At 57.0% G+C, this 25,859-nt stretch overlaps 3 protein-coding genes across 9 annotated transcripts; 2 read left to right on the top strand and 1 right to left on the bottom strand.

The window, feature by feature from the left end:
- Window positions 1-1,282: 1,282 nt before the first annotated feature.
- Scaf1 (SR-related CTD associated factor 1) lies at window positions 1,283-12,489 on the top strand. 4 transcript variants are annotated; one of them, XM_090322326.1, is made up of 11 exons: window positions 1,283-1,324; window positions 4,193-4,306; window positions 4,744-4,801; window positions 5,265-5,359; window positions 5,598-5,698; window positions 5,799-5,914; window positions 6,795-9,608; window positions 10,080-10,162; window positions 10,388-10,606; window positions 11,864-11,992; window positions 12,115-12,489. In XM_090322326.1, the coding sequence occupies exons 2-11, from the start codon at window positions 4,199-4,201 to the stop codon at window positions 12,304-12,306; spliced, it is 3,915 nt and encodes a 1,304-aa protein (XP_090178452.1). In that variant the 5' UTR covers window positions 1,283-1,324; window positions 4,193-4,198; the 3' UTR covers window positions 12,307-12,489. The 4 variants fall into 4 exon arrangements, with proteins under 4 accessions (XP_090178452.1, XP_090178451.1, XP_090178453.1 ...); XM_090322325.1 differs by lacking the exon at window positions 1,283-1,324 and adding an exon at window positions 1,338-1,787; XM_090322327.1 differs by lacking the exon at window positions 1,283-1,324 and adding an exon at window positions 1,796-1,984.
- Window positions 12,490-13,258: 769 nt separating this feature from the next.
- On the bottom strand, window positions 13,259-17,213 carry Irf3 (interferon regulatory factor 3). The gene is made up of 8 exons (XM_090322404.1): window positions 16,968-17,213; window positions 16,169-16,341; window positions 15,315-15,489; window positions 15,150-15,220; window positions 14,794-14,983; window positions 14,314-14,694; window positions 13,780-13,895; window positions 13,259-13,482 (listed from the first exon to the last, which is right to left on the bottom strand). The coding sequence occupies exons 2-8, from the start codon at window positions 16,331-16,333 to the stop codon at window positions 13,315-13,317; spliced, it is 1,266 nt and encodes a 421-aa protein (XP_090178530.1). The 5' UTR covers window positions 16,334-16,341; window positions 16,968-17,213; the 3' UTR covers window positions 13,259-13,314.
- Window positions 17,214-17,230: 17 nt separating this feature from the next.
- Window positions 17,231-22,910, top strand: Bcl2l12 (BCL2 like 12). Of its 4 annotated transcripts, none has more exons than XR_016533406.1 (7): window positions 17,231-17,412; window positions 17,970-18,084; window positions 18,273-18,415; window positions 19,696-19,782; window positions 19,868-19,959; window positions 20,529-21,116; window positions 22,689-22,910. XR_016533406.1 is itself a non-coding variant. In XM_090322453.1 (7 exons), the coding sequence occupies exons 2-7, from the start codon at window positions 17,978-17,980 to the stop codon at window positions 22,737-22,739; spliced, it is 768 nt and encodes a 255-aa protein (XP_090178579.1). In that variant the 5' UTR covers window positions 17,231-17,412; window positions 17,970-17,977; the 3' UTR covers window positions 22,740-22,910. The 4 variants fall into 4 exon arrangements, 2 of the variants coding, with proteins under 2 accessions (XP_090178579.1, XP_090178578.1); XR_016533405.1 differs by having other exon boundaries at window positions 19,847-19,959; XM_090322453.1 differs by having other exon boundaries at window positions 20,529-20,816.
- The last annotated feature ends 2,949 nt before the right edge of the window (window positions 22,911-25,859 follow it).

The following is a 25,859-nucleotide window of genomic DNA, read 5'->3' as shown; positions in this document are numbered from 1 at the left end:
GAAGAGATTAGAGTTAGGGTTTTGGATTCCTGAGGAGGAAGTGTGGGGGGGAGGGTCCTTATTATTATGTTCAGTAAGAGTCCAGGCTGTTGGGTGCCAGGCTGGGAACCCAGAATTCTGGATCTGAGGGTGTTGGGGTGAGAAAACGTCTTTCATTTTCCTTTGCCAGTCCTGGCGCTTGAACTCGGCCTGAGCACTGTCCTTGGGCTTTCTCAAGACTAAAGCTCTACCACTTGAGCCACAGCACCACGTCCGGCTTCTTCTTTCTCTTCCTCTTTCACCTCCTCTTCCTCTTCTTTTTCTCTTCCCCGCCCCTCCCCACCCCAGTCCTGGGCTTGAGCTCTGGTCCTGAGCACTGTCCTTGGACTTTTCTCAAGAATAGAGCTCTACTACTTGAGCCTCAGCTCCATTCCAATTCCAGCCTTTTACTATGTATGCGGTACCAAGGAGTGCATGCTAGGCAGGCACTCTACCACTAGGCCAAACTCCTGGTCCATCTTTTTTTTTGTTGTTGTTGTTGTTGCCAGTTCTGGGGTATGAACTCAGGGCCTGAGCACTGTCCTTGGGCTTTCTCAAAACTAGAGCTCTGCCACTTGAGCCACAGCACCACTTCCGCCTTTTTCTATGTATGTGGTACCGAGGACACTGTACCACCGGGGGAAACTTGAATTCTAATGTTCTCGTCATTAATGTGTGTTTTGAGACCTAAAATGGCCTGAGGGTCCGATTCGATTCCCAAGAAAGAGAATTAAGATCCCTGAGTCTGAGGGAGGAGAAAATTGGGAGCCTTTACTCTTCTCGGTGAACGCATTTAGAATTCGGATTTCTCTGTCCCGAACGAGGAAGCTCCAGGGCCCCTAACTCCAGAATGTGGGCGGACAACTTCCAGCCAGATCGGCTCACCCCGGCGAACTACAATTCCCTGGGATCCTATCGGCCGAGTGTCTGACGTCACTTCCTGTTGCACTGCTCGTTCTTCCCTTCCTCCCCCGCTCACGCACGGCACTGTGGGGCTTTACCGCGGGCTACAGCAGCCCCGCCCATTTCACCTCTCACCCCTTTGCTGTCCCCGCGCGACGGAGGCGGCGCGCGGACTACGCATCCCGACGTGCGTCGCGTGTGCCCGGCCCCAGGTGTTCGTTTGACTTCTGGGAAACCGAGTCCGCTTGCCCTTCTGCCGGCCTTCAGGGCACTGTGCGTGGTACTTCAAATCCCGGCAAGCTCAGCGGTGCTTTAGCCACGCCCTTCTCCTCCTCTGCTCGCGAGCCCCGCCCCAGTCCGCCCCGCCCCGCGCCGCGGCCGGAGCCGCAGCCCGAGCGGCGGGGTAAGATGGCGGCGGCGGTCTGGGCCGCGGGACTCGGGCCTACCGGGGTGGGCGGGGCGAAGTCGGGTCGCTAGTTGTCCCCAGGTGACCCGCACACGCCAGGGGGCTTGGAGGGCTTAGCGGAGCAGTTTCTCACCAGTCAGCGGTGGCGAAACCTGGCGTTGAATGGGGGGCCTTCTTAGGGCCCCGGGACGCGTTTGTGGGTACCAGGGGGCGTCTTCGGGCGTCCCGGAGAGACCTGGGGGTGTCCACAGGGCCTGGGTCGAGCCTGGGGCCCGCCCTCCATCCTGTAGCTGACCTAGGCCGTGTCGTAGATGCTGTAGATCGTTTTTATGGGGTGACTGGAAGGTAGGGTCTGTCTGGAGGGTTTTGGGGCCATATTGAGGTTTGGGGCTATGTCCCAGGAGAGAAGGAGGTGTGCATTCGCTGTGGAGTATCTTCAGAGCCACCTAGAGCACCTGGGGTATGTCTGTTAGGGCTGGGAAGTGTCTCTATGGGCTGGCCGAGGCTGCGACTGAGCCACTTAGATGTGGTGCCATTTACTGGTCTGGAAGAACTTACCACGGGGCTAGTCAAAAAGCCCTTTAAAGGGCCACCTTGAAGGAGTGAGATGTGCCCACCACGGGGCAAGGCCAAATCCTGATGCGCTGAGAGGCCTAGGTGGGTCTCAAAGGTCTGGAAAGTGTCTGTCTGATCTGGGTGACAGGAGGCTGGGAGTAAATCAGAAGGTCCTGGAACCATTTATGTGGCTTTGATGTGATTGCAGGAATTCGGTCTCTATTCTTGGAGCAAACTCAAATGCCTTTTGAGGCTATATAAGTATGTAGAGAATGATACAAAAGAGATTGTTGGAAATTCTGCCCAGCTCATATGTGTTTGCCCTTCAGAAAGTAATTCAAATGAAAATTGCTCAAAAACAAATGCCTTGTCCTGGCGCTAGAATTTTTTTCATGTAGGTCTGAGGAGGTCTGTAGGGTCACCTGGACTTAGTTAGTGCCATTCGTCCTTGATGCACAGTAAGAAGTACATTTTTCATGGGAACCCAATACATCGCCAGTGTGGATTTAACAAATATTCAAGTCCCCTTGAATCGATATTCCTACTTACTCTTTGTGAAGAATTTTCCATTATGTCTTATTTATAACAGTCATTTATGAAACTTTAAGCCACTCTCTGGTCCTGTAGACTGGGAGCTATTGATCTAGAAAGACCTAGCAGTGCCTGTAGAGCCTTATAATGACTAAAAGCTCTGAGGATCCAAGGGGGAAGGTCTGCCTTACAGGAGTGGGGACACATCTTGGCATACTGCAGGAGGATTTGGGGACATCCAAGTCTGTAGTCAGAAGATCTTGATTGAGCTTGCTTTGTGACAGTCACTATTTCTGGGAAGCAGGTGATACTTCCCGGGAGGTGTTGGAGAGCGCAGCCTCAGAAATGGGTGTTAAGTATTGATTGGAGAGGCTGAGAAGTGATTGATTGCCTGGGTGAAGCAGGTTTACGGGAGTTATGCAGAGGTCTCCCAATGTGGAGAGTTGGGGGCCTGAGTGAATGAGTGGAGAAGCTTAGGCCTAGCTTGACTGTCTATGCTATGACAGAAACGGGCTCCGAGGCCTTTTCTTTGCAGCTGTACAAGCAAGGACTATTGGAGGCAGATGGGAGTGCAAACCTGGGCACACAGATCTAATACGCCAGTGCTGTTAACATGCATTGAACACCTAGGCTATGCTAAGTACATGGCTTGGAATTTTCTCAGCCATTCTCTGAGAACAGATGCTGCCCTGGCTATTTTCAAACAAGTACACTGGGTAGTGTGGAGTTAGGGAGTTTGGACTTTCTAAGAATTTAAAGATTGATTGTTTTCAGAGTAGCAGATTTAATAGCAGTGGAACATTCCAGCTGTACTGTTTGCATTTTCTGAAACCCTAATCAAGATGCTCGCCAGCCGGAAGATGCCTGATTGGGCACTGAAATCCAAGAATTTCAGTGGCTTTGACCACGCTTATGTAGGACAGGCATCTGGGTGATTGGCAAGTGCCTCATTGGGTTGGTGGCAACAGTACATCTTTGTGAAGTTTAGCCTTTTCCATTTATTGATTGATTGATTGGTATTGGGGCTTGAACTGGTCCTGGGCACTGTCCCTGAGCTCTTCAGCTCAAGGCTACCACCCTTTCCCTTGAGCTACAGCCTAGTGGTTTTCTTATGGTGAACTGGAGATAAGAGTCTCAAGGTCTTTAGTGCCCAGGCTGGCTCTGAACCACGATCTTCAGATCTCAGCCTCCTGAGATTACAGGCATGAGTCACCGCACCCAGCTAGCCTTTTCCTTTTAAAAGTGGCCTACTGGACTTGCAGGTCTCTCTTGTCATGATTCCATCTTGTGCATGTAAATATAAATTCCTCGGTCCTTCAACATTGAGGACGATGGATGCTCTGTGAAGCTGTGTGGTACCTGGCATTGTGTGCCATCAGCACACTGGCACCTACCTGTTTGGGAAAGGTGGGTTTATGAGACTATGGAACTTCTCTGAACTCCTTGAAATCACAATACCACGTAGCCCCACTGTTAGGTTTCTGCCCCTTGAGAATAAGAAACCAGGTGTGGAAGTTTGGGTAGGTTTGTGAGGGGAGAAGGGGGAGGAGCTAGGGAGGTGGATGTTGATAAACCTAAGAGAGGAGGTGGAAAGGCAGAGGATTGCTCTAGACCCTGCCAGTCTGTACTGGTCCAAGATAGGGTAGATAGGGGTGAGGTGGACAAGAGGCAGGATGCTGCTCGAGGCAGTGGTAGAGGCCCCAAGGTCTTCAGGTCCATCCTCTACCTCTGTCCATCTTCCTCGGCCTCCACTCCGAACTGTTCCTTCTTGTCCACCAGGTGACCATGGAGGAAGAAGATGAGTCTCGAGGGAAGACAGAGGAGTCAGGCGAGGATCAAGGTGATGGTCCGCCTGACAGAGACCCCACACTTTCTCCTTCTGCCTTTATCCTGGTGAGGCTCCTGGGACCAGAGGCTGGAAAGGGCTGGGAGTGTCATTCCTGGATTAGAGGACAGATGTCAGGGTGTACGTCCAGTCTTCAGATTTGAATCTGGCTGGGTTGGGAGCATGGCCTAGTGGTAGAGTGCTCGCCTAGCACATATGAAGCCCTGGGTTCAGTTCCCCAGAACCATATACACAGAAAAAGCCAGAAGTGGCGCTGTGGCTCAAGTGGCAGAGTACTAGCCTTGAACAAAAAGTGTCCAAGCTCAGTGCCCAGGCCCTGAGTTCAATCCCCAGGACTGCTCCCCCCCCCCCAAAAAAAAAAAAAGTTGAATCTGGCCATCAGGGTTTCTGGAATGTTTTTTTCCCAAGGAGCAGAGGTGGCAGATGGAAGCCTCTGACACCCTTTACCTCTTTTTCCCCTCATCTTCCCCTCTCTTTTCCCTAGCGAGCCATTCAGCAGGCCGTGCGAAGCTCCCTTCAGGGGGATCTGCCGAGTGATAAAGGTATGGTGGGTTCTGGTTCTGTTCAGCCCCCACCCATTCTCTGTTCTTGGATGAGCTTATCCCAGGCCTCTGAGCTGCCTCCTCCATCTTGTCTCCTGCGCTATTGGTGTCTTCCACCCTGGCTCCCTTTGAGGGGCCCAGAGGCCTAGAATGAAGAAGGCGTAGTCACAGCCCAGAAGTAGCCTGGGCACTGGTGCAGCAGGGTGGCAGTATGGCCATTGTGGCTACAGGGGCACTTGGGATTGGCAGGAGGAGCCTGTCCTAGAACCCAGGGCCCAGTGGGACTTGGAGGCCAAGTGCAGGTGTGTGGGCAGAGATGCCAAATGGGTGAGAAGGCAGATGGGGGTGCTGAAGTGCAGGGACTAAGCTAGCAGACTAGGGTTCGTTCCTTCAGCAGCTGTGGCTCAGAGCCTTGCATCCCCAAGGCCTCTGGCGCCATTCCCTCATGCAGATCTCTCCATAGATGGCTCGCGGTGTCACGGCCTTCCATGGAGGCGATGTCGGAGCCCACGGACAGAATCCCGGCCCCAGGAGTCAGGGGATGCTGACACGGCCACTGTGAGTGAGGGGGGACAACACTTGTATTCCTTAGTCTGCAGGTCTGGGGTGCTCAGTATTGAGGTGAAGCTTGGCCTGGGTGTCAGATGTTGGGCATCCGTGGAAGTCAGGATAAGGGACATCACGGGGTCCCTGAGTTTTCTTGGTCTTCTCATGTCCAGGAACCTCAAAGTTTAGGAACTGGGGAAATATGTTTTGTGGGTCCTCATGCCATGAAGCCGTCTCTGGCCCGTTCCAGGTGTTAGACATGGCCACGGACAGCTTTCTTGCGGGGCTGGTGAGCATCCTGGACCCTCCAGATACCTGGGTTCCCAGCCGCCTGGACCTGCGGCCTGGCGAGTGAGTACTTGGAGAGCTAGTGTGGGATTTCCCTGCCTGAGAGCCATCTCTCCCCTCCCACCCCCATCCCCCAGCTCTCAGCCACTGCTTTGCCTTGCAGAAGCGAGGACATGCTGGAGCTGGTGGCTGAGGTCCGAATTGGGGACAGGGACCCCATCCCCTTCCCTGTGCCCAGCCTGCTGCCCCATCTCCGGGCCTGGAGGACAGGCAAAACGGGTATGTGGGGCTGAGGTGGAACTGGGCAGGTTTTACAGGCGTCATTACAACTTCTGTTAGGTGACCATAGTGTCCTCTGGACAGAAATCTTCACATGGCTAGATGGGCCACCTAACAAGATGCTATGTGAAATAAAGACACCAAGGCCTGTGCAGATGCAGATGTGGCTGCACCAGTGGCCTTGCAGTGTGGAGTAGTGGTGCCAGGGTCCTGGGTGCTAAGAGTGCCTCGTGGTGTCTTTCTGCTCCCGGCCAGGGGCGGGGGTTCAGTCTGAAATTCACATGGCACTTGCTGACTGGTTGTTTAGTGGCAAGCCCAGGCCTTGAGCCATTTTGTGTTGTTCCTCATGGGAGGAAGAATCTGCTTCCTGCGCGCACAGGACCGCAGTCAGCTTTGGGTCTTCCTGCAAGAAAGAGGCAGCTGGCTCAGAGCAAGGCCCTGGGTCTGGAGGTAGACTTAGGCCTGAACCCTAGGCCATTCTCCTGGGAGGAAGGACATCACTGCCCTCAGGCTGGGCAGTTCCTGGACTTAAGGGCCAGTGTGTGGCATGTGAGGTCAGCCCAGTGCTCTATCTTGTGGCCTGGGAATGTAGGCTTGGGGGCCAACCTCACCTGTCCTGCACATCCTGTTGGTCATTCTGCTGCCTACTTTTGGGGAAGATTGCCTAGCTCTGTGCCTCAGTTTCTCTTGTGCCCATGGGTTGCAGTTCCTACGATGGAGTTAGATCATCCTGTAGGTGGTTTATCTGAAGGGCTAGGCAGTGTGATTCCACAGTAGTGCAAGGGACTCGTGCATCTGGGGCCATGCTGGGTGCTTCTCTGCTCTGGGCCAGGGAGGACTGAGTGTGTCTGACTAAGCTACCTGTCTTTTCCCTTTGCAGTTTCTCCACAGTCCCACTCTTCTCCACCTGCCTGTGCCCGCCACCTCCTCACCTTGGGCACTGGGGATGGGGGCCCCGCCCCACCTCCAGCCCCCTCCTCTGCCTCCTCCTCCCCTTCCCCTTCCCCCTCTTCATCTTCCCCTTCCCCTCCTCCCCCTCCCCCTCCCCCTGCACCTCCTGCCCCACCGGCCCCCCGATTTGACATCTATGACCCCTTCCACCCCACCGACGAGGCCTATTCCCCACCGCCTGCTCCTGAGCAAAAGTATGACCCCTTCGAGCCCACTGGCTCCAACCCCAGTTCGTCAGCGGGGACCCCTTCACCAGAGGAAGAGGAGGAGGAAGAGGAGGAGGAGGAGGAAGAGGAGGAGGAGGAGGAGGAAGAGGATGAGGAGGAGGAAGGCCTGTCGCAGAGCATCAGCCGCATCTCGGAGACTCTGGCTGGCATCTATGATGACAACAGTCTGAGCCAGGACTTCCCAGGTGATGAGAGCCCCCTCCCCGACCCCCAGCCGCCGCCCGCCGCGCCCGGAACTCCGCCCCAGGCGGACTCCACCCGCGCCGAGGGAGCCATCCGGCGGCGCGTCTTCGTGGTGGGCGCCGAGGCCGAGGCCTGCCGGGAGGGCAAGGTCTCCGTGGAGGTGGTGACGGCGGGGGCCGTGCTGCCCGCCGCGCCCCTGCTGCCCCCCGCGGACTCAGAGATTGAGGAGGGGGAGATCGTGCAGCCCGAGGAGGAGCCCAGGCTGGCGCTGCCGCTGTTCAGGGCTGGCGGGCGGCCCGCCCGGCCTCCCCCGGCTCCCGCCGCCGCCGCCGCCGCCCCCGCCGCCCCCGCGCCGGCTCCTCCGCCGCCGCCCCCGGCGCCCGCCGCCCGCGCCCCCGAGGGCGACGACTTCCTGTCCCTGCACGCCGAGTCGGACGGAGAGGGCGCCCTGCAGGTGGACCTGGGGGAGCCGGCGCCCGCGCCCCCCGCCGCCGACGCCCGCTGGGGCGGCCTGGACCTGCGCCGCAAGATCCTGACCCAGCGGCGCGAGCGCTACCGCCAGCGCTCGCCGTCCCCGGCCGCCGCCCCGGCGCCCGCGCCCGGCGCCGGCCCGCCCGCCCGCAAGAAGTCCCGGCGCGAGCGGAAGCGCAGCGGCGAGGCCAAGGAGGCCGCCCCGGGCCCCGGCGCCCCGCCGGCCCCGCCGGCCCCCGCCTCGCCCTGGGACAGCAAGAAGCGCCGCTCCCGCGACCGCAAGCCCAGCTCCCACGCCACGGCCTCCTCCCGCCGCCGCTCCCGCTCGCGCTCGCGCTCCGCCCGCCGCCGCTCCCGCAGCTCCGACCGCCGGCGCGGGGGCCGCCGATCGCGGTCCCGGGAGAAGCGACGCCGCCGGCGGCGCTCGGCGTCCCCGCCCCCGGCCACCTCGTCGTCCTCTTCCTCCCGCCGCGAGCGGCACCGGGGCAAGCACCGCGACGGCAGCGGCAAGAAGAAGAAGAAGCGCTCCCGCTCCCGCGGCGAGAAGCGGACGGCCGAGGCCGGCGACAAGCCGGCGGGCGGCGCCGCGGCCCCCTCGGGCTCCGCGGAGCGCGAGGGCCGCCGCCGCGGGGCCGTGCCGCCCTCCATCCAGGACCTCACGGACCACGACCTCTTCGCCATCAAGCGGACCATCACGGTGGGCCGGCCCGACAAGCCCTCGCCGCGCGGGCCGTCGCCCGGGCCCGCCGCGTCGCCGCGGCGCGAGGTGCTGTACGACTCGGAGGGGCTGAGCGCCGACGAGCGCGGCAAGGGCGGCGACAAGGACCGGCGCCGCGCGGGGGCCGCCGCCGCCGCCGCCGCCCCGCGGGACAAGGGCTCGCGCCGCAAAGGCCAGGACGCGGGCGAGCGCGAGCGGGAGCGGGAGCGGGACCGGGCCTCCAAGAAGGCGCGGCCCAAGGACCCGGCGCCGCCCGCGGGGCCCCCGAAGCCCGCGGCCAGCAGCGGCTCGGGCTCGTCGTCGTCCTCGTCGTCCTGCTCCTCGCGGAAGGTGAAGCTGCAGTCCAAGGTGGCCGTGCTGATCCGCGAGGGCGTCAGCAGCACCACCCCGGCCAAGGACGCCGCCGGCCCCGGCTCCATCGCTGTCAAGTTCAGCCGCGACCGCGAGAGCCGCTCGCCCTTCCTCAAGCCCGACGAGCGGGCGCCCGCCGACGCCGCCAAGGCCGCCGCGGGCAGCGCCAAGCCCAAAAAGACCAAGGCCAAGGCCAAGGCCGGGGCCAAGAAAGCCAAGGGGACCAAGGCGAAGACCAAGCCGTCCAAGACGCGGAAGAAGGCCCGCAGCGGGGGCAGCGGCTCGAGCGGCGGCCCCGGGGCCCTGAAGAAGTCCAAAGCGGACAGCTGCAGCCAGCCGGCCGGCGCCAAGGCCGAGGAGACGTCATGGTCCGGGGAGGAGCGCGCGGCCAAGGCCCCCAGCACCCCGCCGCCCAAGGCGGCGCCCCCGCCCCCCGCGCTCACCCCGGACTCGCAGACTGTGGACAGCAGCTGTAAGACCCCCGAGGTCTCCTTCCTGCCGGAGGAAGCCGTGGAGGAGGCCGTAGGCCGGGGTGGGGCGGAGGAGGAGGAGGAAGAAGAGGAGGAGGAGGAAGAGGAGGAGGAGGAGGAGCAGCAGCCGGCCACCACCACAGCCACCAGCACAGCTGCAGCTGCCCCTAGTACTGCCCCCAGCGCAGGGTCCACAGCCGGAGACTCTGGGGCGGAGGACGGGCCGGCAGCCGCCCGTGTCTCCCAGCTGCCCACGCTGCCCCCACCTCTGCCCTGGAACCTGCCGGCTGGTGTGGACTGCACGACCAGCGGTGTCCTGGCCTGTGAGTGACCCGGGTCAGGGGAGGTGACAGAGGGCAAGGAAGCAAGAACTGGAGAGCCACTGAGGGGTACAGACCCACCAGAGCTCTCCAGAAGCCCAGGGCCCGGAGGCCCACCAGGCTAGGCCAGGGCAGGGGAGCGGAAGAGATGAGTTTTGCAGGGACTTGTCCCTCAGGAGTTTGAGAGGTGTGGGAGAGGCTGGGACTGTCCACAGGTGGGTCACAGGGGGTGGGGTGGGAGTGCTCAGGATTATCACTTCCGTTACCATCTCGTCATTGTGACCCTTGTCCTGGGAGTCTTACAGACATTCAGGGTTCAGGGTGATTGGCTCAGTGGCCGAAGCCCCATTGCCCATTTGTGAAGCCTTCTGCCTGACCTGGCACCAAGGGTGAGAGATGGCAGCCAGGCTCGGTGAGGGTCATCTCTCCTGCTCCCCCCCACATCCCATGTTCACACCTTTCTGCCCTCTCCAGTGACTGCACTTCTCTTCAAAATGGAAGAAGCCAACCTGGCAAGTCGAGCAAAGGCCCAGGAGCTGATCCAGGCCACCAACCAGGTGGGCTCCCTTGGGGAAGAGTCCCCGCCACCCCTTCTTTTGTTCATTGCCTGGGGTTAGGAGAAAACTACAACTCCCAGCAGGCCTCTGGGCAAGGTATTGGCTGGAAAAGGAGCCCATCTCTCCAGACCATTGGGAAGTTAGAGTGGGAATGGCAGGAGACAGGGGTCCAAGTTCCCATCCCAGCTCCACCACCTTTTGTTTATCTGCCCACTCTTCCCACAGATCCTCAGCCATCGGAAGCCCCCTTCCAGCCTAGGGGTGACCCCAGCTCCTGTACCCACCTCTTTGGGTCTGCCCCCTGGCCCCTCCAGCTACTTGCTTCCTGGCAGCCTCCCCCTGGGGGGCTGCGGCTCCACCCCTCCCACTCCCACCGGGCTGGCAGCTGCATCTGACAAGAGAGAAGGCAGCAGCAGCTCGGAGGGGCGTGGGGACACAGACAAGGTGAGCTGGCCGTGGGGTTGTGGGTTCAGTCAATGATGAGCCCAGTAAAAAGAGCTGAACTTGGGAAATGGAAGACTAGGATTCTGGGCATATTTATTATTAGTTATTATTATTTTGCTAGTCTTGGTCTTTGAACTCAGGGCGTAAGCACTGCCCTTGGGCTTTCTCAAGGCTAGAGTTTTACCACTTGAGCCACAGCACCACTTCTGGCTTTTTTCCATGTATGTGGTACCAAGGAAATGAACCCAGGTCTTCATGCATGCTAGGCAAGCACTCTACCACTAGGCCAAACTCAGCCCATCTGGGCATATTTAAAAGAAAAGCACATTATCAGTATCTGTCTAGTATGTGTGTGTTTATACACGTGTTCTGACACTCATATCTGCATACTCATTACTGACACCCCTCCCTGCTAGCCTGAGCTCAGATGGCTGCTGCTCATGAGACTCGGCTTCTAGCCATAGCTCTGCCTCTCAGTGAGTGACCCATGGCGTTGGCCACCCGGCTGCTCTTACCATAGTCTTTCCTGCTGCAGTCAGAATAAACACTGTAAAGTAATTGTTAGCATGGTAGTGCCTGATTGTAAGTCTAGCTACACAGCAGGTAGAGGCGGAGAACTTCAAGCTTGAGACTGGGCCAGGCAAAGTTATTGCAAGTGTGTCTCAAGTGGTAGAATTCCTTCCTAGCAAGTGGGAGGCCCCGAGTTCAATCCCTGGTGCCACACCAAACTAAAGCAAGCTGAATACAGTGGCTCACACCTATAATCCTAGCTACTCCAGAGGCATAGATCAGGAGAATCAGGAAGTTGACACTGTGGCTCAAGTGGCAGAGCGCTAGTCTTGAGCTGAAGAGCTCAAGGACAGTGCCCAGGCCCAGAGTTCAAGTCCCCCCTCCCCCCATACATGCACAGTATTACAGTTCGAGGCCAGCCTAGGCATAGAAAGTTGGTGAGACCCTATCTCAACCAAAGATGGTACAAGTGGCCTGCACCTGCCATCCCAGTTAGAGTTGAAATAAAAACTGGTGTGGGCCGTGGGTGTAGCTCAGCACTGCAGCATCTGCTTCGCAGGGGCGAGTACCCGGGTTCCTTCATAGCTCGGCGAGTACTGTCTTCCACCAGACGGAGGGGGGGGGCGTGGTGTCCTGCTTATGGCAGGACTTAGGTCTCCTAGATCAACTGGGCAGCCCAGGAGGCTAAGTAGGTAAGTGGAGGTAGCAGTAAGCAGAGGCACTCATTTTCCTGGTCCCGCCCGCCAGTACCTGAAGAAGCTGCACACCCAGGAGCGCGCAGTGGAAGAAGTGAAGCTGGCCATCAAGCCGTACTACCAGAAGAAGGACATCACCAAGGAAGAGTACAAGGACATTCTGCGGAAGGCCGTGCACAAGGTGGGCTGCTGTGGCCAAGGGGCATGGGGGCTGTGGGGTCGGGGCAGGCCACAGGGGCCTGTCATCAGAGTGGCATTGAGGGAGAACGCCCTGGCTGCAACTCCAGCTCTTCCTTCCCCCAGATCTGCCACAGCAAAAGTGGGGAGATCAACCCGGTGAAGGTGAGCAACCTGGTACGGGCCTATGTCCAGCGCTACCGCTACTTCCGCAAGCACGGGCGCAAGCCAGGGGATCCCCCAGGACCCCCCCGGCCATCCAAGGAGCCTGGACCCCCTGACAAGGGTGGCCCAGGCCTGCCCCTGCCCCCTCTGTGAGCCCCCCCCCAGCCAACTCTTCTGCCCCTTGCCTCTTTGAGATTCTGGACATATTTATGGCTCCACCTCCCCACTCCCCTCCCCGGTCAGTGGGATGACTGGGGGAGGGTTGCTGCAGGGAAGAGGAGAGCCCCCTGCCCTTCCCAGCCCCCTGCCCATCTCCTTCGTGCCCATGTCAGCCCCCATTCCCCTTCCTTGTTTGTGCCCAGTTCCCAGTTTCATTAAAGATTTCATGAAATGTAGCCCCAGCCCCATGAAGCTAGCCCTTTCCTTTCAGAGACAGATTGGCGGGGGGCGGGGAGGGGTGAAGGGCACTGTGCAGGAGGCTCTGCCGGAGTCAGGCCCAGACCAGGAGTGCAGACCTCGGGGCAGGTACGACGCCCTCGGCCTGCTTCCTCTCCAATGGTCTCAGAATCATAGACACAGGTGGAGAAGTGCAGTATTGGGCTGTGGATAAAGTGGGTGTCGGGTTCCGGGCCCCCTGACCAGAATTACCTTCCCTGCAGGAGCCTTTTGAAGCGATGGCTTTTCAGCAGTCCTGTGAGGCTGCTGATGTAACCTAACCTGCTGGGGGGCAGGGAGGTGAAGCAGAGAGCAGCAAGGGCCCTGGGGCCAGTCAGGCAGCATGGCTCCCATCACGCACCCCTTACCCCAAACTGCAGCCCATCAAGGAGGGGAAGCTGGCCCAGAGCCCCTGCCCAGAAAAGGACCTGAGGCTCAGGCCCGAAATGGGCCGAGCAGAACTGGATCCGAGCAAACCCTTTGTAGGCAAGGCAGGGCTTCCACGTTCAACCGTGGAGTTCTAGGGTGACCTGACTTCCCATCAGGTCTCTAGGGCAGGGTGAAGGGGTGAATGTCAGCTGCCTCCTTTACAGTGCCTGGTTACCAAGCACTACTACACAGGTAAACAGACAGCTGGCCTGGGGCACAGCCAACATGACACAACCGTGACTACAGCAGGAACTGCTTTATTGGTCCAAGCAAGCCCAGGCCCGGGCCTCCAGGAGCCTAGACCTCCATGTCCTCCACCAGGTCCTGGAGGTAGGCCTTGTATTGGTCCGGCAAGAGGGTGAAGGGCTGGCTGTTGGAAATATGCAGGTCCACGGTGTTCTCCAGTGAGGAGGCTCCCCCCAACCGGGCCATATCCAGCAGGGCCCTGAGGCATGTGGGAACAATCTGTGGGGGCAGTGGGGGAGCCCAGTCAGGGAAACCATCCACCACGCACTCCCACAAGAGAACCCAGTATTCCTAGGGCCGATGGGGGAACTCAAGGTGGAGGCCTGCCAACCCCTCCCCCATCCCCAGGTCTAGAGATGTCAAGTCAGGCCTTGTAGTGAGATCGCCAAACAACTAGTGATGCCTGACACCTGTGACATTGTCCTTTCCCGTGGGGGTTTCTGGGAGTTGTAGTTCCCAGAGTTGTAACTTCCCTAGGGAAGACCACTTGCCAGCCCCAGACAAGGCAGCAGGCACCTTGACCATCACGAGCCTCTTGACCCACGGCTGCTCCCGGGGCCATGCCTCTCCCACACAGAACCAGAGGGTGTAGCGAGGCGAGTGTCTACTTCCTTCGATGAAGGCAATGAGATCTAAAGGCTCAAAAGTAGAGACAGAGAAGGGAAGGAAAGCCCCTGCAGCTCTGGCATAAACTCCAGTGTTCTCCCTCCTCCCCATCAGAATGGGCAGGATGAGGAACACAGGACTGACCCTCCTGCCGCCCGGAATCCCAGCCATTAGTTGACATTGAATCTACTGACGTTTTTGTCCAGAGGTTAGTCTTGAACCCTGAATCTCTGATCCCTGCCTCCCAAATAGCATGACAGACCTGAGCCACCGCCTTTATCTTCCTTGTCTTGGCATTTTTGGTGCTGGGATGGAACACAGGGCCCTGTGCGTGCTAAGCGAGCGCCACAGCGAGCTGTAGCCCAGCCCTTCCGTTTCTTTGGGGATCCTCTGTTCCCTGCACTCATCACTGTACTGCCCTCTGCTTCCCACATGGGGGCTCACCTGTCACGAAGGGTGCTAGGTTGAACACGCCTGCATCCCTGTCCTTAGGGACCTCACCAGCATGCCCATGCCCGCTATTGGGCAGCAGCTCCTCCCCGATGGCCCAGTAGGCATGGGAGTTTCCCAGACGCCGGGTCCACAGCTGCTGCCCCGCCCGCCACAGAGCCAGGCCATCCTTCAGGCCACTGAGCACGTGCCTCACGAAGTCCTTTACTCCCCGGTCAGTCAGGGACACCCCAGGGTCTGGCAGTGCTATTGGCTGCCATGGCAGCGTCTGGTCCACATCTTGTGAGCCCACCAGCCGCAAACCCTGGGGGCAGAAGACGGTCCGCTGGAAGACTTGGCGGCCTCGGTAGAAGGCGGTCACCTCGAACTCCCATTCTGACCAGCAGCAGGGGCAAGGAGAAGAGAGATGGAGGAGGCCAGAGTGAGGGCTATTGTTCCACCTCCATCCCTCCCACCCCACACAGAAGCACTCACGTTCCTCAGGTGCCAACAGCTGCCTCAGTGGGTTATCAAGGGGTGCTGGGTTTGGAGAGGGCATAGAGTTGTTCAAGCTGGAGTTCAACAAGACCTGAGGGTAGTAATCAGAGGCCACAGCCACGCTGGGGGCCCCCTCTGGTGGAAGTGGGGCCAAGGCCATGTCATCGAGCAACTCTAGGAGGTCTTCCTGAAGAAAGAAGAGAGAAACAGGTCCACAGGCTTTTCTGGATCAGGCAGATGGTAGACTGGAGAGGATGAAATTGGGATCCTGGGGGAGAGGACAAGGCCTGGGCAGGCCTAGAAGATGAGGACAGGGGAGAAGCTGAAGGCACAGGGACTGGGTGCAGTGTCACCTGGATGTCTGGGGTAACGACTCCGCCCTCGGTTTCTGGAGAGGTGTCAAGCTGAGGAGAGTCTCCAGCCTCTGTGGGGAGAGATGTGACAGTGTTTTGTGTGTGTAGGTGTTGGGGGGACAGAGACCCTTCAGTTCCTCCCTATAAGTCTCCACTCTGGCACACCTGATGGGTCCACAAACTCGTAGATCTTATGAGGGTCATGGGGGTCCTTGCTGCGGTCTTCTACAACCCTCAACCCTTCCTTCCGATTCAGAGCAGACCGGAAATTCCTCTTCCAGGTGGGCGGGTCCGGCTTATCCTTCCCAGGAATGTAGGCACCACTGGCCTCGGCCCAGGCCTGCAGCATAGTGGAATCCAGATACTCCTAGAACCCTAACAGCCCGCAGCTCTGCAAGGCACCACCCCCAAATTCTCAGTATCCCAACATCCTCCCTCACCGCTACCACCACCTCTGCCTTTACTCTTCAACATTCATATCCTAGGTATTCTGAGACCTGAGGGCCATAGTGTGAAGGAAGGGAGGTCTGATACTGGAATTTGCAATTAACCCCAAAGCCAAAAGTGGAGCTGTGGCCTGAACGGTAGAGTGCTGCCCTTGAATGATGAATCTGCAGGACTGGCGGGGCACTAAGTAATGCCGGCGACTCAGGAGGCTGAGGATGGCAGTTCAAAGCCAACCAGGGCAGGGAAGTCAGTGAGACTCTTATCTAATAAATGACTCAGAAAAAGCCAGACGTGGAGCTGCGGCTCAAGTGGGAGAGCACTAGCCTTGAGCACAGAGATCAGGGCCACGGCCCTGAGTGCAAGTCCCAGGGCCAGCACCATAACCCAGTCAGTAGCATCCCAGCCTGCTTCCCATCAACAAGCCCTGAACCTGCGGGCCCCGCCCCGTCGACCCAAACCACACCCACTCGATTCGCGTGGGCCCGCCCACCACGCGCCAGACCCCGCCCCTTCGGGGGCGGCACTGTCAAGCTAGGTTTCCCGCGCCCAGGAACGCTGACATCTTCACGCACCTGGAAGATTCCGAAGTCCTCCGGCTGTGCGTCCTGCCGCAAGCCGTGCTTCCAGGGGATTCGGAAGCGTCGGCGGTTCGCGTCCAACCAGGCCACCCCTTCCAGCCGCCCCTGGTCCAGCTGCGATATCAGCCAAGGCAAAATCCGCGGCTTTTGGGTCCCCATGGTCCGGCCTAGGCGTACGAGGCAGTTCCTGAATGCGGGCGCCCTCTGGAGCCCACCAAGCCTGAGAGTTCCGCACCTGTAACCTCCCTCTCTGGGGCCTCCGCGTAAGCTTCTCCTCCCTCACCCCATGTTTTCCTGGGGGTGCAAACTCCGATCTGCTCGCTCCATCCCAGATCCAAGGTGGGCCCCCCACCCCCGTCTTCCCCAGCGTCCTTCCTCAGTGCGGTGCCTCGGCGCCGCCGCCAGTACAGACCCCTCCCTCCCTCACGTCATCCAAGGCAGGTGATGGAACCCCCTCCCCTCGCGACTTCTGAGCAGACACGGTTCCCCTATTAGCCCTGATGTGAGCCCCCTTCGCTACGGGAGATACCCCCACCCATCTGCAGGACAGATCTCCCTCCACAAGCTCCCCCACAGCCTCCCTGCGAGACACGCCCCCGTTTTCCAGAACGTTGTGCCTCCTAGTCGCAGAGACCCCCCCCTCTCCTGGTAGCCCCTTCTCTCCTCTGCCCTCCCCACTCTTGTCTGGTTTTCCCAGTGCCAGCGGTTGAAGGTCCCTCCGATTCAGATCCTTTTGTCTCTCAATCCGCCCAGTCGCCACCAACTTTCTCTCCAACTCTTCCGCCTTCCCTACCGTGGGAGTCGGAGCGCGCACGTCCTAGGGCCCACCCCGGTTTGGGGGGTCCAGGTAGGTGTGGAACTCGAAGCCGCGCAAGGCCTTTCTTGTCAGCTAATCTTCACAGCGCCGGGCCTTTTCCTTGCGATCGATTTCTTGGAATATAAACTTAAACATGCTTCGGACGACGGACTTGAAAAACTAAAAGAGGGCTTGGAAAGGCTCGAGTCCATCCCCTCTGCTCCGCCCCCTCCAGCCCTTTTCTGGACTTCCGGCCACGGGCATGCTGGGAACGTTATATGCAAATTTAAAGGCACGCGCTACCCCGCCCCTTTACGTTGGGGCGGTTACCAACGGGATGCAGTGCGCAGGCGCGGGAAAGTTGAACTGAGAAAAAGTTTGTACAATTTGGATTAGCGACCGTGGCGGGGACTAAGATTCCGGCGGCGGGGCCCCGGACCAGGTGAGCTGGGGGTCATGGGAAGGGCTGGAGGAGGAAGGGGCTGAGATCCAGGGGCGGCCATCCCCAGTCCTGCTTCTTCGGCATCCACGTCTCCAGGATCCCCTGAACTCACGCCTGAGTTGGAGAGTGGGAACTACATCTCCCAGCAGGCTGTGCGGCAAACTAGGCTCTGATCAAGAGGACTCTTTGCCACGGAGCCTCCTGGGATTGGTAGTTCTCGAGTCTCTGGGGCTTCAGCAGCTTAGCTTGTGTCTGAACTTTTAAGGCCTCTAGGCTCACTCGAGGATCTAGGAGTGAAACTTTCCAGCTCTTTCCTCTTTCGTTGCCAAGAATCCAGACTCTTCCTTCCCTCGAATGAATCAGGCCTCTTCCTCATCCCCCCCCCAGGCGCCCCAAACCCCAACTTTAGTCCTTCTGAGTTCAGGAACTCAAAAGTGCCTTGGGAACACCCAAGTTCTGACCTCCTCCTTCTTCGTTTAAGGACCACAAGTCTGGGCTGTGGTCCTCCCCTTCGTGATGAGCCTTGGGTCTGTCCGTTCCCTTTGCCTCTCCCACAGGTACCTCCATGGCAGGCTCCGAAGAACTGGGGCTGCGGGAGGATACGCTGAAGGTCCTAGCTGCCTTTCTTAAGCGGGGAGACACTGCGGGGTCCCCTCTTGCGACCCCACCAAGGTGAGAAGAGTGTTGCTTTGCTCCACTCACAGGGCCTCCATTTGGGTGGATAATCTCTGTGGCTCCTGATCTTCGTCTCTCTCCTTTCTTCCTGCTTCTCTATAGCCCCTGTCTCTGGGATTGCAAGTGCAAAGGGACTGTGTGCGAGGGATGTGTGGGGGTCACTCTCTGAGGTTCCACTTCCTCAGGCTCCCACACCGAGAGGAGCCAACAGATTTCCTGAGCCGCCTTCGAAGATGTCTTCCCTGTCCTCTGGGGAGAGGAGCCATTCCGCCTGAGTCCCCTCGACCTTGCTCCCTGCCCATCCAGCCCTGCTATGGTTCAGAGCCTGGTAAGATTTCCCCGGATCATCTGCAAAAGCTGGCAGGGCCGGAAGCTTTAGTATCGATAAGGCACTAACTGGTTCACGATGGTTTAGTGAAGGGTCTGCAGTACCGTCACCACACTGCCCTCTCACCTTCCACCCCAGATTGTTGTCAATTGTGTGTGCTACCTGGTAGAGGATTTGGCTTCTGCCTAGCTAATTATCTCTCCTTACCTCTAGTTATTATCTCTAGCTAGTTATTATTTTTCCTTCCTTCTAGGGAAGGCAAGCCTCTTTAGTAGCTACAGTAATCTCAGAAGACAGGCAGAGACTTGGTTTCAATCACAACTCTCCTCCAGCTAGTGTGGTGGTGTTTTTCCTTCTATTAGCAGAGTGGCAGGAATGGAGTGGAATCATTGGATTTGATACAAGGACAACCAGGTTTCCTCTCATAGGTGAATCTGGATAGGCTAATGATGCCTTCCAGGTGTACTGCATGAAGAGGAATTGGCAGGGGGGAGATGGATGTTGTGATCAGTTGATGATGCTTGAATGGAAGAGGGCTAGGGTGATATTGGTGACCATGTGTGTTTGCCTTCCTGGGATAATAATCAGGCCTGAAATTCTTCATTCGGTTTGGAGACTTAATAAAGTGGAAAGGCAAGGATTTGAGCATCTTTTAACAGGTTTTCTCACACAGCCCCGTTTAACCCTGTCATCCACTGGAAATCATGGCTATTTGGCAAGTTGATTAGGAGAATTAATCTGTTTCTGCTATCCTGAAGTCTGAAAGCCGTTGATGCTTTTCATTTATGTATTTTTGTGTGCTAGTGATGGGGCTAGAACTCAAACTCTCACCAGCTATTTTTGTGGGGGGGGGCTTGGGGCTTGAACTCGGCCTGGGTGCTGTCCCTGAGCTCTTCAGCTCAAGGCTACCGCACTACCCCTTGTGCCAAGCCCCACTTCTCATTTTCTAGAGGTTAATTGGAGATAAGAGTCTCAGGTCCTTTTGTTCTTGGGCTGGCTTTGAACCTTGATCCTCAGATCTCAGCTTCCTGAGTAGCTAGGATTACAGGTGTGAGCCACCAAGCCCAGCTCATTAGCTATTTTGATCAAAGTTAGCATTCTACCACTTAAGCCACAGCTTCTGCCTTTTTTTGGAGCTAGAAGTCTCATGGATTTCCCTGCCTGGGCTGGCTGGCTGGCTTTCAACGGACTGTGATCCTTAGATCTCAGCTTCCTGAGTAGCTGGAATTACAGGTATGAGCCATTGGTGTCTGCTCTACTCATGGACTCTTTTTACCCAGGCCCAGCCACTCCAGACTTTTATGCCCTGGTGGCCCAGCGGCTGGAACAGCTGGTTCAGGAGCAACTGAGATCTCCACCTAGTCCAGGTGAGGTGCAGAAGTGCTGTGGAAAAAGAATGAGGGTCAGAGGACACTCAAGGCTTTGCCCCAGTCAAATTCTCTTTGTTGCCAGAGTTACAGGGTCCCCCACCTACAGAGAAGGAGGCCCTGCTGCGGAGGTTGGTTTGCTTGCTGGAGGAGGAGGCTGAAGTCATCAATCAGAAGGTGATGTGGTGTCTCTGCTCTGTACTGGGACTTTGTAAGATGGTGGGATACTGGGATCAGAAGCTGGATCTGGGAGCCTGGCATGGCGGTGCTGTGACTACAATCCCTGAACTGGACGGGCTAAGACAGGAGGCTCTTCAGTTCAAGGCCAGCCTGGAGTCTATAGCAAGAACCCCCAATCCCTAGAAAACTCCATTTCTCGTCAAATACATGTCTAACATCAAATGTATAGTACAGAGCAAATTTGTTGGTTTGGCCTGGAGGCCAAAAGTAGCCCCTGGAGTTGGGGTCTAGAGGATCAGAGTTTTAGACTGCGGCCAAAGTGGGTCTTGGCTCTTGATTGGGTTGACAAGAACTAGCCATGGGGCGTGGCTTAGCGATCCAGAACACCTTCCTTCCCGAGCCATTCGGCCTGGCGGTCTGGTTTATGATTGGCTGGTGGCTGATGTGCTAGGTGGGCGGGGCTGAGTGTGAGCAGCTGGGCGTGGTGCCACGCCCCCAGTCCGCGACTGGCTGGCGACTCGGTGGTGTCTGAGAGTCACCAGTCCCTTGCCTCGTGCATCCCACAGCTGGCCTCTGACCCCGTACTGCACCGCAAGCTGGCCCGCCTGTCAGCAGGGTCCTTCTCCCGCCTGGTGGAGCTGTTCTCCAGCCGGGAGAGCAGTCCTCACCGCGGCCGCACTACCACTTCCTTGCCGTGTCCCGGGCCTCCGCCACCTTCTCCGGAGCCCCTGGCCCGCCTGGCCCTGGCCATGGAGCTGAGCCGGCGGGTGGCCCGGCTGGGGGGCACTCTGGCGGGACTCAGCGTGGAGCACGTGCACAGCTTCGCACCCTGGATCCAGGCCAACGGGGGCTGGGTGAGCTCCCAAAGCTTCTCTGGGCCTCAGTTTACCCTCCTGCAATGTGATGGGGTGGTGGGGAGGGAGGCAGGGCTCAGACTCCCTTACTGACTTCCGCGTTCCCTTCATTCATTCCCTCTGTGCTTCTTGAGCCAGGGCTATAGACCAATCGCTTTCTAAACCACTGGTGTGTACTGACTATTGTGAGGTCAATGAATGAATGACTCACCCTGGCCTCAGTTTCTTCATTTGTGAAGTAGGGAAAATGGAATGTGATTTCCCAGGGAAGCTCCAGGCTCACCCTGTTCCTTCCGGCAGGTACTGGCGCTCTTTCTTTTTTTCTTTTTGTCAGTCCTGGGGCTTGAACTCAGGACCTGGGCACTGTCCTCAAGGCTAGCACTCTTAACACTTGAGCCACAGCACTACTTTGGGCTTTTTCTCTGTGTGTAGTCCAAGGAATCAAAGCCAGGGCTTAATACGTGGTAGGCAAGCACTCCACCACTAGGCTACACTCCTGGCCTCTCCTCTGTGCGTGTGTGTGTGTGTGTGTGTTGGTGCTCTACCACTTAAGTCTCACTTTCATTTTCGGCTTTTTGCTGATGATGGAGATAAAAGTCTCAAGGAAAATCCTTGAGACTTTTGGGCTGGCTTTGAACCTCTATCCTCAGATCTTAGCCTGGTGACCCTACCCCTAGCACTGTAAATAACAATAATAAATCAGGAATCAGGGGCACATGCTTGAATCCTAGCTATTCTACTCAGGACGCTGAGATCTGAGGATCAAGGCTTGAAGCCAGTCTGGGCAGACTGGTTTTTCTCAAGATTCTTTTCTCTAATTAACTAAGGATAAGTCTGAGCTGAAGGCATAGCTCAAGTGGTAGTATGCCAGCCATGAGCAAAGAAAGCCCAGAAAGAGCCAGGTGCTGGTGGCTCACGCCTCTCAGGAGGCTGAGATCTGATGACTGCAGTTCAAAGCTAGCCTAGGAAGCAAACTCTGTGAGACTCTTATCTCCAATAAACTACTCAAAAAAGCTGCAAGTGGCACTGTGGCTCCAATGGCACAACCACTCGCTTGAGCAAAAGAAGGTCAGAAGAGAGAGTACCCAGGCCCAGAGCTCAAGGACCCAGGACTGACAAAAACAAAGAACAGAACTCCAGCATCTACCGTGCACACACACGCGGCTGCAAGAGGATTTTCGCTTACCATTATTTTTATTTTTGCTGATGGCCTTCCTGCCTCTGACATACAGCCGTGGGTCTCTGCCCACTCGCCGTCCTGGGCCATCTGATTGGTCTCCGGCGCGCTGGCTGGGTGACCTTGGCAACTGTCCCCATCTCCCTAGCAACTGCCTCCCACCCCTGGTCCACAGGAGCAGCATCTGAAGTTCCCTGCATTGCGCATCTGCGCGGGTCTCAGCGAGAAGGACCGGCCTGGCGGAAAATAGCGGGGGGTTCGGGAGCTGAGACACAAAGCCTGTAGGCTGCAGAGGGCCTGATGCGGGCCTGCAGCCCGGCAGACCTGCCAGGCCCGGGGTCCCCGAGGACCCGAGCCGATGCCTGGGGCCCCGGCGCCCCCTGCCGGCCGCCGGGGGACCCGACGCGGCCAGGCCCCGCGTGGTCTCCTTTACCGCCTACCGCAACCTGCCCAGGTGTTTTTTGGCCATCCCGCCTTCTGGGTGAGGGGGGGTCCCCAGGCAGAGGACACGAGTCAGCACGGAGCCACCGCTCACGGCCACTAAAATGCCAGGGCTCTGCTCTCTCTGCATGTCTCCTCCGTCTCTTTGTCTCTGTCTCTGGGTCTCTGTCCCCTGTCCCTCTGGGCTTACCATGGCTGGCACTGTGAGCCCACTGAGGGGCCTGTGGCCCTGTTTCTCTCCCCCCCACCCCCAGGAGGGCATCCTGGCCGCCTCACCTGTGGACTTGACCTTGCCCTTGGACTGACACCTGCTAGAAGACAGGACCTCAGCTTCACCCTCGTTGCTTGCTGTGCCAAGCTCTCCTTCTCTCCTTTCCACTCAGGGCTGGGGGTTGGGGATGGCTGCCCTACCTGTTTGCCAAAAAAAGATTGTGTTGGAAGAATGTTTCATATTTTCATATTAAAATGTGTTCAAAGTATTGCTTCTTTCACACAAGAACTGAAGTTTGGGTTGGTTTGTTTCCCTGTGGTACAGGTAGTGGAAGCCAGTGCCTCAATGTGGTGTGCTAGGCACACTCTGGAGTTGTACACCAAGCCTCCTGTCTTTAGCTGCTTCTGCTTCTGCTGCTGCTGCTGCTTCTCCTTCTCTTTCATCTTTTTCTTCTTCCTCTTTCTCCTATTCCTTATTTATAATATGTATAAACTCTTAGTTGTACAAGGGGTGTTTCCTTATTTCCTTATGACATTTCAAAAACATATACAAAGTGTCCCGATCAAGGCGTTACTCTCCTTCCTCCCCTTTAGAAGGGTTTCAGGAGCTTTCACTGTTCCATTTTCATACCAGCAAATCGGCTACATTGGGGAGGGGTTCATTCCCATCCCAGCCTCCCCCTCCCACCTGTCCCACAGCCCCCATGTGTATCTATGGCTTCACTGTGGTATTTCAAATGTGCCGGTCTTATAGGTTCAAGCCCTAAAGATGTCAGTGGAAAAGATTAGGTTCAGAGAGCTCTAGTTTACAACTTTGCTTATTTATTCACATGTTTTCTTATAGAGACATTTATTATGTAGCTAAACCTGGCCTGGAGCTTTTGTGACTCAGCTCCCTTCAGCTGTCAGTGGCTGCTGTCACAGGTATGCACCACTGATGGGGGGGCGGGCGGTACACGCACACGCACACCCTGTGGCTTGAACTTGGACTAAGCACTGTTTATAAACTTTTGTGCCCAAGGCGCTTGGCACTCCATTCCTTGAACTATAGCTCTACTTCTTTTTAGTGGTTCACTGACGATAAATGTCTCACAGTCTTTCCTGCTGTGATCCTCAGATCTCAGCCTCCTGAGTAGCTAGGATTACAGGCTTGAGCCACCAAGGCCTAGCTTTTTAATTTTATCTTTTAGTAATGCTCGAAATCCAACCCAGGTTCGGTACAGACAGAGCATACATTCTACCACTGAGTTACATTCCCAGAATTGCTTTGAGGCAGGGCCTTGCTGTGTTATTCAAGGTGACACTGTGATTCTGGGCTCAATGATCCTCCATCTGCATCCCAGGTAGCTGGGATTCATGACAAATACCAATAGTCAAGGAATAAATTTGCTGTTTCAGTGATTTCCAAGCACAGAGCTCAATTGATGGTGTTCCTAAAAGCAAAGGTGTGAAGGATGTAGCAGAGAAAATACCTGTGCTTCAAACTGGGCACAGTGGCGTCAACTCGAATCCAAGCAATCTGGCTACATAGGGAAACCTAATCTCAAGACACGACAGGCTGAGGACCAGGGAGTGTGGCCTAGTGGTACAGTGCTTGCCTAGCATGCATGAAGCCCTGGGTTCAATTCCTCAATACCACATACACAGAGCCAGATGTAGCACTGTTGTGCAAGTGGTAGAGTGCTAGCCTTGGGCAAAAGAAGCTCGGGGATAGTGTTCAGGACCTGAGTTCAAGCCTCATGACAAAAAAAAGAGAAAATTAAAAAGTAAATGACAGGGACCACCTAATAGCTTATGACAGGATGCTTTATGAATTAAAAAGAAAATGGTTATTTAGATGTTTCAAATTCCACGACATAACAGGTATGTGATATGTCAATTATATCTTTAATATTTAAAGTTAGTTTGATAAAAATCCATGTTCCCAGGCTTCCAGTGATCAAAACAGTCATAGGTGCCGGTGGCTCATGTCTATAATCTTAATATTATAGGCATGGCTTTACAGCCACAGAAATCCTAGAGACTTTTTTTTTGTGGATCATGGGGCTTGAACTCTGGGCCTGAGCACTCTCAAGGCTACCGCCCTACCCTTGAGCCAAGCCCCACTTCCTGTTTTCTAGAGGTTAATTGGAGAATCTCAGGTCCTTTTGTGCCTGGGCTGGCTTTGAACCTTGATCCTCAGATCTCAATCTCCTGAGTAGCTAGGATTACAGACATGAGCCACCTCACCCAGCCCTAGAGACTTTTTTGTTGTTGATTGCTGTGCTTGAACTTGGCCTGGGCACTGTCCTGGAGCCTCTTTGTGCTCAAGGCTAGCCCTCTACCACTTTAGACACTTTAGCCGTGGAGCCACGTCTAGTTTCTGAATGGGGATAAAGAGTCTCATAGGAACTTTTCTTCCCAGGATGGCTTCCAGCTGTGATCCTTGGTTCACATGCTAGTGCACCAGCCTTAAGTCAAGAAGCTAAGCAGAACACAAGGCCCTGAGTTCAAGCCATGATACCAGCAGAGACAGTAAAACAGCTAAGTAGATCTGAGGAGCACAGTTTTTCAAAGCCAGGCCTGGTAGACTCTTATCACCAACTAACCACTCAAAAACTTGAGAATGGAGCCTGAGGGGCCGGGTGGACCTAATAAATCAGGAACCAGAGAGGAGAGGTGGAGCTGGAGACTGACGGTGTGAAGGTGGGAACCATGGAAGGGGGATGGTCCGTGGGAGAGGTGACAGTAGAGGAGCTGGTGGGGACCTAACAAGAAGTCACATAAGCCGGGCGCCGGCGGCTCACGCCTGAAATCCCAACGACTGAGGAGGCTGAGATGTGAGGATGGCGGTTCGAAGCCAGCCTGGCCAAGGATCCATTCAGAAGCCGGAAGAGGCGCTGTGGCTCCAGTGGTGGAGCTCTAGCCTCGAGTACAAAGAGGCTGGGGGGGGGGGGACAGCGCGCAGGCCCCGAGTTCAAGCCCCGGCTCAGCAAAAAGAGCAAACCGTCACACTGGGAAATGAGGTCTGCGAGGGAGGGCGGCCATGGGCAGGGCCGTTCCGGCAAGGAGCGGACCCCGCGTCCCCGGCCCCGCACGCGCGGGAGGCGGCACGCGAGCCGCCCCGTCTGACACTTGGGGGCTGAGCAGACAAAGGGAGGTGGGCGTTCCCGGACGGGGCGGGGCCTGGGAGAGGCCACCGCGCGGGGGGGCGACGGGCCCCGAGAACGCGGGAC

This window comes from Megascapheus bottae, chromosome 31, assembly GCF_031878675.1.
Source record: "Megascapheus bottae isolate mThoBot1 chromosome 31, mThoBot2.hap1, whole genome shotgun sequence".
NCBI lineage: Eukaryota > Metazoa > Chordata > Mammalia > Rodentia > Geomyidae > Megascapheus > Megascapheus bottae.
Note: the sequence above shows the minus strand (reverse complement) of the source record. Positions and strands in the feature narration are given on the sequence as shown.